A 19,352-nucleotide genomic window follows, 5' to 3' on the forward strand; every position below is an offset into this window, starting at 1 on the left:
TCTTTTATCTGCACTGTGCTTGGAAGTGCTTATTATTAATTTATGTGAGTGCTTTGTTTCCAAACCTGCTTCTTAACAAGAAATAAACTGAAGGACTTTCTAAAGAGGTTGAATGTCCTCCTGTTCTCTGAATATTGGATAGGACAGAAACTCTATTTTTAATATTTCCATCCTTGTTGGCTAATTGTGGGCATCTGAGTTTTTTTTTTTGTCCTTTATAGGATTCTAATTTGTACTTTCAGCTGCTGTTCTTTGTAGTTTAGCACAAAGGCAGGTGGTTTTCTTGGGGAGATCTGGTTGCTTTGGGTACTTTGGGTGGCTCCTGCAGCTTCATAGGAGCTCTATAATCCTGAGCCAGATCGAGAACCAGACTGACTGAGATGCAGCACTGGATGGACAGACTTCGTAGGAGTTAGGTCATAACACAACTTCATGACCAGTCCTCAAGGATTGCTATATTTTGTAGCAGCCTCTGATTATATCTCTATTTTTAGAATTTAGTAATATTATCTGCACCATTTTCCTCATGTCTCAGCCCCCAGGTCCCACTGCACTGCTGGCTAACCTTCACACGTGCCCTTTTTCTTTCTCTCTGCTCCATTTTGAAAGATGCAGTTGGTGATACTGACTTTCTTTGTGAAATACTTGTGGGCTCTGAGGACAAAAAAGCCGCGTTTGAGCCAAGTGATGCTGCAGCATATGGATTTTCTAACGTTTCTCTGAGCTGGTTATGTTACCATACAGGAAAGGAGCATCCTTCCCTTGTAAGGAACTGAAGAGTGCTCTGTTTCTATTGCTAGAAGAAATAAAGTTGTGAAAGAGAGCCTTTAAATAAGATTTCTCACACAAACCTACAAAACAGCTGTCCTCAGCCTGTCATTAACTTCAGTGTTATCCGATAGTTGTACTTAATTTTGCATTTACCTTCTGTCATTGACCATCTGACTTGCTCTCAGCACCTCACTGTGGGTGCAGGGTTGCTGTGCTATAAAAGCTGCCTCTCCCTGTAGCAGGATTTTGTCAGAATTTTGTGGGGAAGCAGAATTAAAAGAGTGAAACGAATGTGGAACTCATTATTCGTGTGCTCCTTTCAAATGGTGCTGCCACAGAATGATAGCACCTGGAGCTGCACTAAGCCAGCAGGCAGACCTGCACTGGAGATAAGGTGAATGTACCGAGTCCAAAACTGGAAATAGGATTTCTTTTATATATATATACACGACATATGTTTCTGAACAAGGTGGCTTTTTCTGCAGTGTCTGTCACATCTTCCAGTCCCTAAAGCTGTGGTGGGTTTATTTCCTGAGGGATTTGGATCCACGTTGCCCTGAGCAGAGTGCTGGTGATGATCCTTCCAGCTGGGCTCATCCTACAGAGCGTCCACGGGGCATCCTTCAGAAGTACATCCCTTCTGGATGTGTCCAGGGGCTTCCCGTCCCACACCTCTCAGCAGTTGTTTTGGGGATCTGGAGGTGCAATTAGTGATGAGGTTATTAAGAAGGTGACCTCAGTATCCCCAAGTGTTACTGGTTTGTAACCAGGTTGCCTAGAAGAGCGATGCAGGAACCTCTAAGTTACAATAGGAAACCACTGACAATCCATGAATCTGGCAAGTGAGTAACTTAAAAAAGCAGGCAGACAGCTGGCAGTCACCATCCCATTTAGCTTATGCTGGTGGAATTTTTTAAGGAGAAATGCAAGCCTCCAAATGGCACAGGGGTTAGATTTGTCTGCATGAAGTCCCTGTAATGATCCTTGTTCTTAGATCTGTTCGGATGGATTCTGAGAACTGTAGTGTTCTCAGTGTTTGATACTGGGTGAGGTAACATAGTGTGGTTTGTCAGGGTAACGTAGGCTTTTTAATGAGACCTCAATATATCACTCTCTTAAATGTGGGACAGGAGTGAGGAGAAAACTAATTTTAAACGCAATTTAGAAAACCGTGTAGAGTTTGGTGGATTGTTAAGGTTTCAAGGAAGATGTCACTCTTGTTAGAGCTGGGCTTGGTTCTCATTCTTTGCACAGTCCTTATCCTAGAGCTGCCCCGGATCTTGGCTGTGACTTCTGCAAGGGTAGATGCAGAGGATGGGGATATGTGGAGTTTCTGTGCAGAATTTCTTTATTTGTGTTTCTTTAGTTATTTCTGTTGAGCTCTTAACGCCTACCTGCAGGTTCTTTAACATTTTGAAGCTTTTAGGTGTATGGAAACATTTCAGTAGTTACAAAACCACGATTCTGCTTTTCTGTTGGCTTTTTGAATGGCTTGGATGATGCACCAGGATTGGGCTTGAACTGTTTGCCCTCCTGGATGCTGCAGCACTCAGCTTCTGGCTCCCAGTCCTAAGAGTTACTTCAGCGTAATGGAAAACATTACCTTAAAGCTGGAGGCTGGCTCTGTGCTAGAGGAGGCTCTGGGGCTTGGTTTGCCATTGTTGGCAAGGCTGGATCTCATCTTACCCAAACCCTAATATGGCTTTCCTGTCCAGCACCCCACTGCTGTGTGGCATTGAGGTCACCAGGGGCGATTGCAGCAGAGCAATCAGGAAACAAGGAATAACGATGGGCTGGAGGTGGGATTTCAGGTGGTATGGATAATATAGGCCTGGGTGTGTGACAAGTGTTCCTTACAGCACACCAAGCTGCCACCAGGCTGTAATAATACTTCAGTCAAAACAGTTCTGGTCTGGCATCAAACCCATCACCTCCATTTCGCTTTCAGTTCACGTCACTTGTTTTCTTTATTATTGCTGCATGAATCAAATGCTTTTTCACTTGTGAAGCTGTTGGCAAGGTGTTGTGTTGCTGCATATGGTCCTTTCCCTCTCTCTGCTCTTGGTTGGAGTCCTTTGTGTTTCACAGGTTTACTCCCAGCATGCGTTTGTCCCTGGGAGTCTTTGCAATGAGGGACAATCACTTAATTGGCACATTGACTTCCATTTGGGTTTGCCAATTATATGAGTTTGATTAAGCCGGAATGGATACTGCATTTTTGACAGTAAGAACTAATTTACAGTAATCATTTAATTTTTGTTGGTAATGCTATGCTTTCAGTTATGTTTTCTCTCTTCACAGTGTATGCAGTACAGTGTTGACCTGTGGGAAAACATCACATTTTCCAAATTTGTTTTAAAATCCAGTGTATGCAGCATTTTGCAAAGGAAGAATGATTCAGCATCTGATGGCCATGTTCACCAGTTTTCAGGCACACTGACCTTATATTTTGCATATCTGTTTGTCTCAAAGTGAATCCAATGCACTGAATACAGCATCTCACCAATGAGACGTTTGGCTTGTGTTTTTACATGTCACAAGTATTTCTTCTTCTACAGTCCTGGGGTATAATGACAACTTAAACAGACAAAAGTGGCACAGGAATGCAGTGGCCAGTTTTGTGAATGCTCCCGTTAGCGTTTACCTAATAATTGTATGAAGGCAGTAAAGGATCCTTGGGCTCATCCCTGTTGTGTGCAGTGGGGAGGAGCTCTGCACTCACCCTGTGCCAGTGCTGTGTCCTGTTCTGACCCATGTGGCATGAGCTGCAGCTCACTGTCACCTCGTAGAACCACAAGGTTGGAAACAACCTGCAAGATCATCCAGTCCAACCGCCTTCCCGTTCCTATTAGTACCACAAGCTGCTAAAACAGATCTCATAGCTCCTCATCCAGGCGCCAGGGACGGCGACTCCACCACCTCCCTGTGCGGCCGTTCCAGTGCCTGACCACCCTCTGAGAGAAAAAGTGTCTCCTAATGTCCAACCTAAACCTCCTCTGGTACAACTTCTGATCATTTCCTTGGGTCCTGTTTGTTGCCTGGGAGAAGAGGCCAGACCCTTTTTCATCACACCCTCCCTTCAGGAAGTTGTAGGGTGCAATGAGGTCTCCCCTGAGCCTCCTCTTCTCCAAACTAAACAATCCCAGCTCCCTCAGCCGCTCCTCATAGGACTTGTGCTCCAGACCCCCCACCAGCTTCGTTGCCCTTCTCTGGACACGTTCCATGGCCACACTATTTCTAATGCAGGCCAGGATGCCATTGGCCCTCTTGGCCACCTGGGCACACTGCTGGCTCATGTTCAGCCGAGCATCAACCAACACCCCCAGGTCCCTTTCCTCTTCACACTCACCCAACCAAGCCTGTAGCACTACATGGGGTTGTTATGGCCAAATGCAGGACCCAGCACTTGGCCGTGTTGGACCTCATCCCATTCACCTTAGCCCAGTGATCCAGCCTATCTAAGTCCCTCTGAAGGGCCTCCCTACGATCGACACCACCTCCCAGCTTGGTGTCATCTGCAAACGTACTCAGGGTACACTCAGTCCCTTCATCTAAGTCATCAATAAAGATATTAAACAGGATGGGCCCCAGCACCCACCCCTGGGGGACAGACACCACTTGAAACGGGTCTCCAGCTGGACTTCACTCCATTGACCACCACCCATTGAGCACGGCCCTCCAGCCAGTTCCTTACCCAACGGAGGGTAAAACTGTCCAAGCCACGGGCAGCCATAGGATACTGTGAGAGACCATGCCAAAGGCTTTGCTGGAGTCTAGGTAGACTACATCAACAGCCTTTCAACCTCGGATATGAGTGCAGAAATGCTTGTGTCAGCTCTGCTCAGTGGCTCCTCTGGCTGAAGGCCCTGGAGTGGTGTGGGATCCCCAGCCCCCATTGGGGCGCAGTGACTGGGTGACCCTTTTGTTCTCGTGGGCTGTGAGGTTTGTGGATAGCAATGGTATAAATTGCATGTTACAAACAGGCGCATTCCTCACATTGCTGTATTATTATAAGGGTTTGCAAAATGAGTGGATCATATAGCAGTTATGTCTTTTATGCCATTAGAACTGGCTCTTTTATAAGCTGAGCCCGGGCTGGTTTTACATGCATAAATATGAATTCCCATTAACTCCACTGACTCCTGATCTATTGGGTTAACTGTCAGCCTGCTGTTTTTTCTGCCTTCCAATGTTTCTTCCATGCAGTGGGAAAATTCTTTGGCTTCTAAGCAGATTTGTACCCGTACCATAATGCAGTGCAGCATTGTTATTTACATTATTTACATTACTGCGTATGGCCGGGGGACTGAGGAGTGGCATTGGCTGGGTTCAGCCTGAATTAATCTCTCAAGTTTTTTGTGCTGTGAGCAATTGCATTCTGGCACCCAAAGCCCTGCAGGTCCTTTATGAGTAAGCTGTGATTAGGACCCCCTCCTCCCTCTGTGAAACAATAGGCTGTGGAAATAGTGCATCAAACAGGGTAAGGGGTTTTTGGGGTGGAATTTTTCAAGCCAACAAGGAATGGGAAGGAAAGTGTTGTGCTTGTTGGATGCTCTCTTTTCCCTGGCTTTCTTCTAAAATTTATTTTGTGAGCTGTACAGAAGGAGGACTCTAACCCTGGCTGCCTTTCCCACGCATATTGTATGTGGGATTTTTGTTCTTAAAGTACATTCCTCAGCCAGAAACCATTCTATGGGGCTGTGTGCTGTACGTGCAGCTCCCTGGGCTGAGCTCTTTGTGAATGGCAATGAGGCACTCACTGCTGCTTGCCTATAGCCACACAGCCTTAAAGCTCTCAGGTAGTTATCATGCTGATGCTGTCCTCGGTAGCCAACCACTCGTTTTTGCTCAGTGCATCCGTTTTTGTCTTTGAAACAAGTGCTAGCAATGAAAGAATATAGAAGCGTAAGGCTGCTTTGCTGGAAATAACTGTCGTTCTTTGGGTGCATTTGATTCATCTGCAAGTCCATGCGTCTTTTTAAAGCCCACTTAAATCCCATCATGACATAAAATCTGCCAGCTTTACGAGGTGAGTTTTGTTCACGGTCACAATAGCGCTGCCAGAGCAGGGTCAGCCTGCTGCCAAGTTGCTTACTCTGTGCCTTGGATTCCATTCACCAAATTAGCTGCTTTACATGTGAGCTGGGGAGGCTCTTCCTGCCTATCTGAGCTAGCAGACTTGATGTGAGAAAGCAGGACGTGAATAGTTAAGAACTTGAGCTTTGTTCTGCTGAGGCTGATCCTTCAAACTATGGTAAATGGGTGCTGTGGATGAACGCCTGTAACGCTGGAGCTCAGGAATGAGAGGTTTCCCTTCGTTTGCCAGCCCATGGCAGTGCTTAAAAGTTTTCTCTTACTTTTTTTTCCCTTGGAGGGGAGGAGTTGGGAGCAGAAAAAGCGCATCCTGTGTGGTCTTCTGAAAGAGAATAATAATTCCATGCTCACCATGCCGTGCGGTGAGGGCTGCGTAGAACAATTCAGCAGTGACAGGGAATGTGAAAAATGGAATTAGAAGTCCTGAACTGAAAAAATGATACACATCAAAGCATCTTCTTTATTGAATACAGATTTCTTAGACACGGGATTAAGAACGAACGCAGCCAGGATTCAGAGTTTCCCTACTGGGCAGCTCCTGCAGTTTGGGATGGGGATTCTTGGCCACACAGCAGACTGCCCTTGCTTTCCAGTATTAGATATGCCAGTGCTGCTCTCTGCTGCTCAGCCCCTGAATAGCACGGATGCTCATTCTTCAGCTCAGTTTGGGGATGTGGAGATGGGAGGATAATTATTATTTTTTCTTTCTTCAGTAAAACTGCAGGTATTTTTGTTTAAGATGAGATTGCCAGACCTGGGCACACAAACCAGACGCTTATTTGCCTTAAATACATCCAGTTATCCTGGGCAGTTACGAAGAACTCAGCTGCAATGTATTAAAGCATGCTTATTTATTGTGGAGATGCTTCATGGCTGTTCCAAGAAAGAGTAGAAGGAAGTTGCTCTCCTTGAGTCTGTCGGTGGCTGCAGTTGCTCCATTTAAGTAGAGCATCACTTGCTGTTGGGTGATGACTTGTGCTGCAGCAGCATTTTCCTGCTGCTCTTCAGTGAAGAAGTGAAAGTGACAAAGGCTGCCTTTTTGGTAAGCTCTGGCCATGGTCCTTTGGTTTGATTTTAGAATGAAAAGCAAGGGGAAGTGAAAACGATGTAAAGGGCAGATTGCCATGGAGAGCAGCTTCAGCATTTTGATTCAGCTCTGCCATTGTTAGAAACAAGGCCATGTGCTCAAGGAACCCAGAGCAGTCTGGTTTCTCCTGACTGGTTTGGATGAGAGACTGGTGATGGGGGGATGCATAAATGCTAATGCCTATCCAGGATTTACTGTGGCTTTGTGGTAACCTTGGCTAAGGCCATGTGTGTCCTGGTGTGAGCCTGCAGCTGTGGGTTTTGTCCCAGCTCAGGGTTCTCCCCTGCTGAGGACACCCAGGTACAAACTTCAGCACATCTTGCTCAGTGGAGTGCTTCAGTTTCGCGTGTGCTTTCACATTGTGTTACGATTCTGGAAGTGAGGGAGGAGGGCTGACGTGTTGGCTGATGAATGCAGTGAGACTTTTAGGAGAAAATCCCTTCACGTTTCACTGTGGAGTTGTTAGAAATAAATTATTTATGACTGAGGTTTTGTGCCAGAGAGAGCAAAGCTGAAGTTCTTCAAGTCAAGGCGATAAAAGGCTGCAAACTCAAACTTGGCAGCCTGCATCCCTGGGAGGTTCAGCAGCAGCACTCAGAAGTGGCACAGGTGACACCCAGCACCCACATGGCTGTGCTGACCTGAACCTGGCATCCCATCCACCAGAAGGATGGACAGACAGACAGGCGTTGTCTCCGAACTGCTTAAACCTTTCAGTGATATGCATGATATCCACCTGCCCCACAGTCTGTGCTGCTCTGTTGCACAAAGGCTGCAGTGGGACCATCCCAGCTTGGAGCATTGCAGCAGAGCTGGGAAACCTCCAACCAAACACAGCAGCTTGAGGATGCACACGAAGCCAGCAGGCTGCGTTCTGGATCAAGGCCTAATTTGTTTACCAAGTTTGGGACCAAAGCAGATTGATTGGTGCAGCAGTGGCATTAAGCTGTGAAAATCAAACTAAACAATTTGCATGAACAGATTTGCTCTGCGATTACGCAGAACAGGGATGCATGGAAGAGAAAGGAGTGAGAAGGCAACCTGTGATGTCAGCCAGCTAATTTTCAGGTGTAAATAATTCAAACCAAATGATTTTTAAAAGGAAATTGCTGAGACACAAAGCACAGAAGATAACAAATCTCATTGCGGAGTGTTTTGTTTGTCTTTTGAGAGAGAGGTGATGTGGGGCGATGTCCTGCGTGCCAGGTTTGAGATCAAAGCAGGTAAAACTAATGGTGAATGAAGCGTGATTATTCTGTAGCTGGCTTCCTGTGGTTTAAATGGAAAGTAATTGCATTTCAGCTTGGAGGAGTGGGGTTTATAAAATTGCAGTAGATTTCTTTCTCCATTATCTAATCACCTTTCCTTTTCTGCTGTTTGTGCCTCGTACAAAAGCTCTTGGCTTACACAGGATCACCATTCTGCCCATTTTCTTCAGCTCTGAGCCTTCAGAGAGATTATGTTCAGTTGCACAGCCCAGAGAGCTCCAATCTAATTGGAAAAGCCCCCCAAGTTAATTAGTGCATTGAATCTCAGTGTCAGTGGTGCATGATGCTGGAAATGGGAAAGCAACCAGCAAGGTTGGGCTCAGCTGGGAAGGAGAGGACAGCAGAACCCAGAGCAGAGATGCTGGCATTTACATCTCCTGGAGGTGTGAGTTTTGCCTACGCTGCTCTGAGTCAGCAGGAAGGCTCTGCCCACTGCAGGCTGCCTGTGGCCCACGTGGTTCTGTCGGATTTGTTTCACCGTTTCCATCTCTCCCAGATTCTGGAGAAGAAGAAAGTATTTTTCTTCCTGCAAAATTTCTGTTCTTTAGAAAATGAAGGCGAGCACCATCCGGCTTTGCCTAAAAGCAGCTTATGGGAATGGTTCATTTAGCATTGTAATTAGTTATTTTCTTATGTATAAGATGCATAAGGTTTATTAAATTGGTGATCCTCCTAATGCTGAAATTCACAGTGAGACTCTTCGAGTGTCCTGTGAGATACTGAAGCAACTGTGCACGTCGTGGCTGTCAGGCAGCCTGGGGGAGGTTTCTTCAGGTCTATAGTTACTGCCCTTGTGTTTTCTGAGTGAGTGAGTGCTCACAGTCTGTGCAGCTGTGGGCAGACTGCAGGGCAGGGCTGAGTGGAAGCAGAGATGGACCCTGGCGCTGGGATCTGAGCCTGCTCATGGCAGCTGTGAGAGCAGCCCTGGGGATGCAGTGTGGCTGCAGTCTGTACCTCCTGGTGCTGGAAGTTGGGTCACTCCTTCTGCCTCTGCTGCAGTTTGTTGATGAGTGTAGGAATGGTGAATGGTGAACGTGTGAGTTTGACCCCTGTCAAACTGAACAAGAGCTTCAGGGAGGGGGACAGGGAAGATTCTCCTGTCTGTGGGGTTGTGACATCAGACTGAAGCTTTGGGTCCAGCACCAGGCTGTGCTGTGCCTGGCACTGCTGTGTTCTGGGGCATGGCTGCTGCCAAACTGATGGCTTCTGCTCAGGGAGCTTTGGCTGGACTTGGACTTTGGCTGCAAAAGCACTTGTGCTAATTTGTTGCTTCAGAGAGCTCTGCCTCCTCCTGTCATTAGAAAATAAGTTTGTGCAATACTTATTCATTCCGGGCCTCCAAGAGAGGGAATCCTGAACTGAATCTCTTCTATCTTGCTTGAGCATTTGTTATTTTGAGCATCATTCACGTTTTGCAACGTACTGCATAAAGCAGAACGAACATCTTGCTGTGATCCATCCTGTGCTCATTCTGCTGGGCTCATCTGCATCAGTTAGGAGCCAACATCAGGGAGCAGAGTTTGCTCCCCTTGCTCTGTGAAGTTTGTACTGATCTCCTGGTTCAATTGCTGTTCCATTGATGAGAGCCACCTCTCAGCCTTTGGAGCTCAGGGCTGCACCAGCAGCAGCACACAGAGCTCAGTGCTTCCCCAGGGATGGTGCTGCAGCTGCAGGAGGGGGGAGGGTGCAAAAGTGGGGCAATGCAAATGGAAAAGGAGAGCGTGGGGCTCTGGTCTCACTGAACTAAACGAATGTCAGCAATTAGAGACATTTTAATACGTTCGTGTGCTTACAACAATAGCTTCAAGTGTCTTTGTGAAAGCTCACCTCCCACGGATGAGCAGCTCTATCATTAAGGTGGTTTTGTGCTGCATGAACTATCCAGCTGCTTCCAGGGTCTGTGCATGAATGCTGCACATGTCTGAGTATGGAGTTTGGGAGTGTTTGTTGGACTCTACCTCTGAAAATCTCTATTTAGAAACCAGGAGAAGTAGTGAACAAAATATTGGACCTCAGGGTTATTAGTAAGGCTCTACAGAACAGTTTAGGAAGGGGTAATCACATGCTAAGTCATCACCTTCGGTTCACTTTTCCTTTCCCTCCCCCCCATATTAAAAAGGCAAAAGTACAGCTTTTATCACCAAAGAGCTGTGATTATATATATATAGAAAACACCTGCTTTGCACGCAGCAATCCACAACCTGCAATCCTTACTTTCCTTTCCTTTGCTTGTTCTGCAGGCACGTGGTGCAGATATCCCTGACATCACAGGGGAGTTACCGCTCCGGACCTGCGGCAGCACAGCAAGTATGAAAGTGAAGAATGTGAAAAAGTAAGAGCAGTGTTGTTTGATTTTCCTATCTTTGCTGGGCTTCTAGCTGTGACATCCTGGATTTGAGCTCTTGTGTTGGAATACATCCAGGGCACTCAGCGACAGTTTTTGTTAATGCCTTCACGGGAGCAACCAGAATCCTTGCAAAGCAAAGTTGTAGTGAACACAGCATGGAAGTGGGGATCAGAGGTTTCCTTAGGTCCCTTGTCTGCTTCCTGCCATGGAGGCGAAGCCTGTTGGACTCCTTCACTTCACTGTTACTGTATTCTTAAACTTCTGTGATTCCTCTCTGAAATTGATTCATTTAAATGTATATATATATATGTGTTGTGTATATATATACAGACATACATATGTGTGCACTTATGTGTATACGTACGTTAAGGTGGCCTATATTTTTTTTAATTTGATGTTTTGCTCTTTCCCTTTTTTCACATCCTGCCCTGTGCCTCTTCCCTGAATGGGTTTTGCACAGTTTTTCTGTCAGTGTTTGTTTTTTTTCCTCTCTGATTCTCTTTCTTTTCCCCGTGAGCCTCCTTTGCTCTCTCTCTCTCACTCTCTCCCAGATGATGTAAACCCACTTATTATATTTGTAGCTGAGGTTTCACACCCCTAACCTGTAAAGAGGCTCAAAAGTAATCAATGTTACTTGACTTGTCTTTGCTAAGGATGCTGACTTGAGGACCAGAACTCCCCAGTATTGATTGCTGTGTGCATTCAGATCACCTTTCTGTAGGGCTCTGATGCTGCGAGGGAAATGGCTCTTTGTTCTAGTGCTGAGCAGCCAGATGCTGTATCTCACTTCCCACTTATATTCCCGTGGGAAGAGAGAGCTAGATAATGACAATCTCATTGGCTCACCACCAGAGTTATCTATAGGAGTCTATAATAGCTTCAGCAGAAGCAGAGCATGCTGCAGAGCCAGAGGATCTCCCCGTCAGCCATCGCTGTAGCTGGAGTCACTTGGGAATAATTATGCCTCACTTTTGAATTTTAAAAAAGCAGAGGATAAATAGCATTTGTTCTGCACCCTCAGATACATCAACCCGGGACTGATGGGCTGTGATGCCTTTCACAGGTAACGTTCTACTTTCCTATGTGTCTCGTGTAAGGCTGCTTATTTGCACTGCAAAAATGCATTTGTTAAGGTAGAGCTGCTTGTCCCTGCACCGTTCCTTAAAGATGTGGGCCTTGGTGTTGATGAAATGCCACGTGGTTTTTAAGGATGCAATGATAAAAGCCATTTTGCAATTCAGTTTTCCTTTCTCGCTCAATTCCTTTCTCCACTGTTTTGGTGCATCACATCAACAGACCCCTCTGTTCCCTTGGCTTTAGGGTGAGGAAGCTCTTATTTTGTATGAGTAACTGGATTTTAAAATGGGACTTGATGCTGAGCTTAGTTTTGATGATTTGCATCTTATGATGTACTTTTGGTGTGCTTCAGGTTATCCTTTACAAAGGGTCATTTCCCGAAGATGGCTGAATGTGCACATTTCCATTATGAAAACGTGGACTTTGGCAACATACAGGTGAGTTTCAGATCTCTTTTCCGTGTTTGTTTGGTTACCAGCTGACCTGGTGGGGGCAGCTCCAGTGAGGTTTGTTTAGTTCATGGCAGAATGGTTAGTAATAGGAAGTTAAAGCAATCTGGTCTCTTTGTTTGGAATTGCTTCTGTGTTCTGTCCCCAGCCATGTGGTCACCCCTCTGAGGCTGCATTTGAGTGATGTCACACTTTTAAGTCTGCATCATTCATTATTGAGCCATCTGTAATAAGTGCATGCATGTTTTTAGCTCGTGTGTGTATCTTTAAACAACTGTGTGCATGTGTTTATGTAAATATAATATCTTAATTCCAATCTACCCGCTCTCTCCATGCTATCAGCTCTGCATTGTGCACTGCAGCAGCTGTGTCATCAGAATGCAGGGAACTGCTGCTCAGTCTGAGCTGCATTTCTAAAGTGTGCAAGCTTTATTCCCTTGTGGTCCATCCATCAGAAATATAGGCAGATGCATTTTTCATTGAACAGTTCCTTGGAGGGTTGAGAACCGAAAGTCGCTGCTATTTTCTCATAAATAGGGCACACCACGTTCTGCATTTTCAGAAACAGGAATGCCTCCAGCGTCTGCCAGCTTTGTAGCCAAAAAGAGGTTACAACCTTTTAATTTGTGAAACATTTCCTCTAATATAGTGAATTATTTACAGCCTTTCATGTTCCTGTACTTGGTGGTTTTGCAAGCAGGGTTGTAACAGAGTTATACATCCTTTTTTTTTCTTTTTTTTTTTCCACCTCTGTGAAATTCCTCCCGGATGCTCAGCCCTATCGGGCCCTGAGCTGTTTGCTCTGTGTCTGTACGGGCAGCAGCAGAGGGGGGCATGGTGCTCACAGCATCTGGAGGTGCTCAGCCGCCTCTGAAAAACCATCACAGCTATCTATGCAGAACCAAAGCCTTGCTCAGCCAAATACACACAGCTGTTTGTGTACCTGAGGCCAGATGTGCTCTAGCACAGTGAATCAGGCTCTACATGCCAGCTCCAAGCCTCTTCCTAAGCAAGATTCCTGCAGCGTAATAGCTTTGTAATATGGATAAAAATACCTGAAGAGCTGAGCTTTGCTCCTGAGAAATGAACAAATAAGGCATTACAGTGTTGCCTTAGTAGGAAAAAAGCAGAATTAACGGCAAAATAAAAGCCATTAATATAGCAGTATTAGTTTACAGGCTTAAAAATAGGTTCCTATAGGACTCATGCATTTTAATCAAGTGGCTTTCGTTGGTAGCTCCTTTGTGGGCTGCACTGATTTGTGACTGACAGCTTGGCACCTAATAGCGAGTTGCCAAGTTGCATCTGAGGGGGTCGTGGGTGTAAACTCCTTTCAAAATCTATTTGCTGTTAAAAATTTGCATAGTAGAAATGCAGCAATTATCTGGCTGTGTCAGTAATTGTGTAATGCTATCTATTAACAGCCTGGCCGAACTTCAGATTGTTTTGTAACGTTTATGTCACTTGTAATGTGGTCTCATGCTGCAGGTATTAATATCTCAGCGTTTCACCTCCTGAGATGGTTTTAAATGAACTCTCTGAGATGTATGAAGACAGATCTGTTCTCATCCTAACACTGTGCTAACACAACCAAATGCATTTTGAGATTCTTTTCTCTTCAGAGACATTCTGGTACGCTGCTTCCAACAGCCACGTTTTAACTTTATCTGTGTCTGGCCAGCAAGACGTGTTCCATGGGGAGGAAATTGCTGGTGTTAGCAGGGGAAGGCTGTGTTCATCACAAAGGAGGCTGCTGTCAAAGCTGCAGTTAAAGGATGGCTTTTACAGAAGGCATCAGTGCCAGAAAGTCACTGCTATTTTCCTGTAATACATTACATTTATTGCTGCCTTTTTTTTTAGCCGTGCCTACATCACTGATTTCTCAATTTTGTGATGATTCATTTATTTCAGCCTAATATTGGGTAAGAATCAAAGGGCTTTGTTAGCAGCTGTGGCTCAGCCCTCTGTGCTGCTCCCCCAGAGGAGGTGGGATGGGCTCTGCTCCCTTCCTTTGCTCTTATGCTCTGCTGCCTTCCCATTGTGCTTAGCCAACGTCCTGCCTCTAGAGCATCAACATTCAATTCATTAATACACAAAGTAAATGTTGCTTCTGCTGGTATTGCTATACAGAGCATCCTCCTGCTCAGCCCAGGGTAATTGCAGCTTCCACGTTTTGTGTTTTGCCTGTAAAGCTCTTCCAGTTAACTTGTTCACATGGAATTGGGGTATCTCAGGTCAGTGGTTGTGCCATACGATCTCACTGCCTCTTAGGGTGCTTGATAATAAGTTGAGCTATTTAACAAAACCTCTGTATTTATCAAGTTGTACACAATAAGGTGATTCCCTACAGTGGAACAATTCCCATAATGCAAATGTGATTTTTCTTATCACAGAATCACAGAATGGTTTAACAGAACATGCTAACAGCTGAACAGCCCCATCTCCCTCAGCCTTTCATTGCAGGAGGGGTGCTTCAGCCCTCTGAGCATCTCCATGGCCTCCTCTGGATCCACTGCCACAGCCCCACATCCCTCAGCCCAAAGTGCAGCACTTGGCCTTCTTGAACCTCATTAGGCTCCTATGGGCACACTGCTCTGGGCATGGGACCATCCAGCTCAGCTCTCTGGATGCTGCCATCCAGCCAGTTCCTTATCCACCCAATGGTCCACCCTTCAAATTCCATCTCTGTGCCATTAATGTGATCAGGAGAAATAGTCATTAGGCATTCTGTAAGTATAAGTATCTTTATTTCCTGCTAGAAATAAAGATGTTGTACTTGGAAAAAATCAGAAATTATCTTCACTTGAGGAAGTTTTAGTAAAGGAATATGGAGAGATGATGCACTCTACTTTCCGGATATTAGAAGAACACATTGCTAAGGGAAGGAAAGTGCTGCCATGCACATTCCTGTTGCTGCAGCTATCCTGCCTTTAGCACAGGTTTACCCCTCAGACAGCACCATCTCTGTTCTGCTGTGGTTGTGTTTATGTAGCTGCCTTCTAAAAATAAAACCCTGTCAGAACAGGGCAGGATTACGGTGCCTGGAAGATCCTCTCCTCCTTATCTGTTAAGCCCTGGCATTGCAAGTGGTAGGAGTGCATTATCAGTGATAAAGGAAGCATTTGAACCAGAATCACTTCCGACTGAGGCATCAGCTGCCAGGAATGCTGCTGCAGCTCAGCAGGGTGGTTTGCAGTCTGCAGCCTTTCAGCCACAGCAAATTGCTGCTTTTCAGTCTGCAATTGCATTTTCCTGTGGTGTCTTAAGAGTGAGAGGTATTGCAAAGAGCAGTTCAGTTCTGCTGGTGGTGATCAGCAAAGCCTGCTGAGGAGACACTTGAGGGGGTTGTCATCTTTTGGTGGCTTGTCTTTTTTTGCTTTTATTTAATAATTCTCCAGTGAAAGAAAGCGTACTTGTGAAGGTCTCTCTGTTAACTATGCATTACTTTTTTTCATGTGATGGGTTGCAAAGAAAACAAAAATGGGAGAGCCTGCCCAGCTGCCCTGTTCTGAAGCTGTCTGGGGTAGTTTGAGGTATTTTAGCACAGAGCAGTCCATGCATGGGTCAGCTAGAACAACTGGAAGGTGGAAATGCCCCCTGACCTGTGCCTGGGAGCCGAGCAGCACCGCTCTCATCTTCCATCCATGCTGCTAAACGAAGCCTGCTCACTGCCTTTGGAGTGGGAGGGATTGTTCATTCCCTCAGCTCTTCTGTGGGCATGGTAATTTTCAGCATCTTGGCAGTCATGAGCAGCTTCAGGCTGTAATGTCTTCATTTATTCCACTCATTTACAGAGGAAAAAAATATTTATTTTAGAAAATGAAACATTAAATGGCAATTCCCCTGCTCATCTCATTCCTATTTAAAAGATGGAAATGTGTAGTAAAAACCACAAAACCTGCCCTGGATTTTGCTGCGTACTGGTGCTATGGAAGGCAATTTTGCTGGATTTGGCTTTGTATTCACAAATACGTGAGTGATTATGACATGGATACCTGTATTGTATGTTATGTGGTGCTCTGTTTTAGCCTGTCATCCTTCTGTGGATGCTGTTGTTCTCCCCTGGGCTGTTTGCCTTATTCTGACATGCTGTGTTCTGCTATGGAGCAAGGCTTCCCATCCCTCTGCTCCCTGTGGTTTCCCTGCTTTCACCTTCTAAGTGGCCGGGGGAGATGTTGCAAGAGCTCTACTTAAGGGCATGGATATATAAGAACAACTCTGTTCATAATGTATATGAAACTGCTTCTATTAACTTAATGATTCCAGCCTCAATCCCTGGATATTGACATTACCACTTGCTCTACGGTCATCGCCTGCCTTGTTGGTGACCCATCACTGATGGATGGGATTCACATACGTTGCCTCCACCAATGCAAATGAGATTCTCCCCGTTAATTCAGCTGAATTGTGATCTGTTTTTGTTTTTTTCCTTTCAGCCTTTGGATATTTAAGGTTTTCTTAGCACGGTTTGGCTCTCCCTTGCGTTTAATGCTGAAAAGATAGCAGACTTGTTTGTGGGTTCTCAGTCTTTATTGGTGCATAGCAGCTGCTTGATGACATGAGTGCATCTTAGAAGTGACTGTAATAAGCCCAGCTGTTAACTTTGGCATTGACCTCCTGCTGTTTGCCACCATCATAAATCGTCCTTAGCAGCGTGTCACAGGAAGGTGTAAAAATTGCTTTAATTAGTAACTGGAACGGAGTTGTGTTGGAAATTTTTTCTTCCCTGAGGTTTAATGACCTGGAAAATACAGAGAGATGTATTATATGTATAATTAAAGGATATTAAAATTTAAGAATAATCCATGTGCTCCAGAAGAGTAATTTCTATTTCCCCAGCATTTCAGGGGTCAGGACAGGATTAGAGCTGTCTGTCTTTATACTCAGTAGGCTGTACTGTGAACAGGAACTATGCTAAAATGCAGCTAATATTGTACTCACAGATCTGCAGGGAGGCTGAGGCGGTGTGATTTGATACACAGAGCCTTTGTGTTGTATGGTCCCTGAGATTGATGGAAGCAGAGGTGTGGTTTTGTCCCCCAGTGGAGGCCTGTCATGCCACGGATGTATCAGCTGTTACACCAAACATCATTTAGGAACTTTACATTTTGTGCCTACTGTATAAAAAGGAGAGTTTGTTTAGTTTGCATACCAGAGTGCAGAGCTTTGATGGCAGGGTTGGCACGAAACCATTCATTCATTAGCTTGGCTCTCCAGTTGTGTGTGTGTACCTCTGTCCTGCATTACAAACGCCTTCATTCATTTCCTGGTGAAGACATACAGACAGGTAGGACATAACCCAGTCTGCTGAATGCCTACAGCCTGCTGCAGCTTTCTTGCTGGTTAAGGTGAGCAGAGCAGACATGCTCTGTCTGTGTTCCAGATGTGCTCTGCATCCTGCAGAGAGCATTTACTGCTGCTGGTGGTCTGGGCTCCAGGTAGTTCTCATCTTGGAAACTGAAGAGTGCTTTCCCATCTGTTTCACTCTGGTTGAACCTCACTCACTCAAGGATGCGTGGTGTGGTGAAGTCAAGATCTGTGCTTGAGAAGGATCTTGTCACTGCACTGATGCTTGGATGGTCTGTCCTGCAGAGAGCAAAACCTAGGGGAAAACATGGCACTTACAGACTGTGTGTGACAATATTTGCAGTTAGAGTGACAGCATTGTGAAGCAGCTTGTGCTGTGTGTGTACCAAAGAGGATGCTTCTAGGTCTGTAAGCTGAGACTCGAGTTTTCTGTTTGTTTTACTTGCGACAGAGACAGATCTGTGCAGAAGATTTTCTGTGAACCTAAACTTTCCCAGGGGCCTGGGTTCAGACAGGCATTTCATTTTGAAAGGCTAAGCACACACACAGGCACACATTCTCACCCACGCATACTATTAGGATGTCTAGAAGGCATTTAAACATGTTTGTAGACGTTGATAGTTGTGTTATTTTATCCCTTGCCTGGTGTGTCTGCAGCAGTGAAGGTTCTGTTCCCTCCTGGGCACCCAGACTGAAAAGCTCTCTGGTCTCCATTGAGGATTCTGAGGATATTAATTACTCATTTCCTCTGACTGCTCGTTTCTGGCAATTGTGTCAGCCAAACATGCACATTCAGGTTGCTCTTCTCTTGGTAAAGCAGGGTATAATCATAAGAAAATGGAGTTCTGCTGTTGTACATCACATTGAAGCAGCTCAGCAGTGTGCTCATCGTTTGGGTTGGTTTGTGGGTGATGGATTGGCTTCTTGTGTTCCTGTTGGTTGGTTTGTTGGTTTTGGTGTTTTTGATGGCATCTACGAAGGAAGAAGCACGTGATGCTCACATGCTTCTCTAAGACCCACTCTATTAAACTCTCTGTTTAAAGTACCACAACAAACTTTGATTCTAATAACTGTTTTTTCTTCTTTCCATCCATCTGCCATAGGAATTAAAGAACCATTAGTCAAAGCTAGACAACTTGCTGTAGGATGTATTTTTAAGGTGTGAGACCTCTTACAGCCACCTGAAATTTTTTCTTTTCAAATATTTTGTTTCCCATAAGGAGCTTTTATGGGGAGCTTGCTTAGGTCTGCTGCTCGGGGTCCCATTGGGTGCTCTTCTGGATGGCTGGGGATTGATTTGTGGGTTGCAGTCAGTTCTAACACCTCTCACTACACAGTGAGCTTTTGGCATTGCCACACTCAGAATTATGTCAGTCATAATTCAGAGGAAATAGTATTTCTTAATAAATACCAGCAAACCTGGTATTATAGCAGCTTGGAAATAAAAATAAATAGTGCCATATACTTTATGTATGTTCAGGATCCATGAACCTGCCTGGAAGTTAATTCTGTTCTATTGGAAGAATGATGAAGCTTATAAATCCGGTTATAAAACAAATTGCCTTCTAGAAAATCTCACTTCTTGTGCAGGTGATCTGATCCAGTGTTGCCAATCTGTGTTTGGATACCAATGAAAATGTTCATGAGTTACCTTGAAATCCAGTGCAGCTGTGTAAGTGCTTTTTATGGTGCTTGAGTATTTATTGCAAATAGGACATGTCAAAAAAGTCGGTCTTTAAAATGATTTTGGACCAAATTCCCGTTCACCACCTTGAAGTAGTTGAAAAAAAAAACAAAAAACCAAAACTAGAAACAACTTTTAACTGCGAGTCCAGGATTCTACTCTTAAAAGCTGGTAAATGAGTTAGGAATTCTGTCTGTAGTGAGTCCTGCAGTAATGATAGGTGCAGCAGTGCTGGGTCAAGGCAGGGAAGCCATTGGGAGCTGGAGCC

General features: G+C 45.1%; 1 protein-coding gene across 5 annotated transcripts in view; it reads left to right on the plus strand.

The window, feature by feature from the left end:
* Nucleotides 1-19,352, plus strand: part of ARHGAP32 (Rho GTPase activating protein 32) — a 176,578-nt gene that overhangs the window by 69,559 nt on the left and 87,667 nt on the right. For 4 of the 5 annotated variants that reach the window (XM_031599737.2, XM_090123405.1, XM_031599735.2 and 1 more), the window contains exons 3-5: nt 10,461-10,552; nt 11,589-11,630; nt 11,997-12,081. In XM_031599737.2, coding sequence (XP_031455597.2) covers nt 10,461-10,552; nt 11,589-11,630; nt 11,997-12,081 — 219 coding nt within the window. The remainder of the gene's footprint in view (nt 1-10,460; nt 10,553-11,588; nt 11,631-11,996; nt 12,082-19,352) is intronic. The other variant, XM_090123403.1, reaches the window with a different exon arrangement.

Source organism: Phasianus colchicus, chromosome 23 (assembly GCF_987193195.1).
Source record: "Phasianus colchicus chromosome 23, bPhaCol1.hap1.1, whole genome shotgun sequence".
NCBI classification, from domain to species: Eukaryota; Metazoa; Chordata; class Aves; order Galliformes; family Phasianidae; genus Phasianus; species Phasianus colchicus.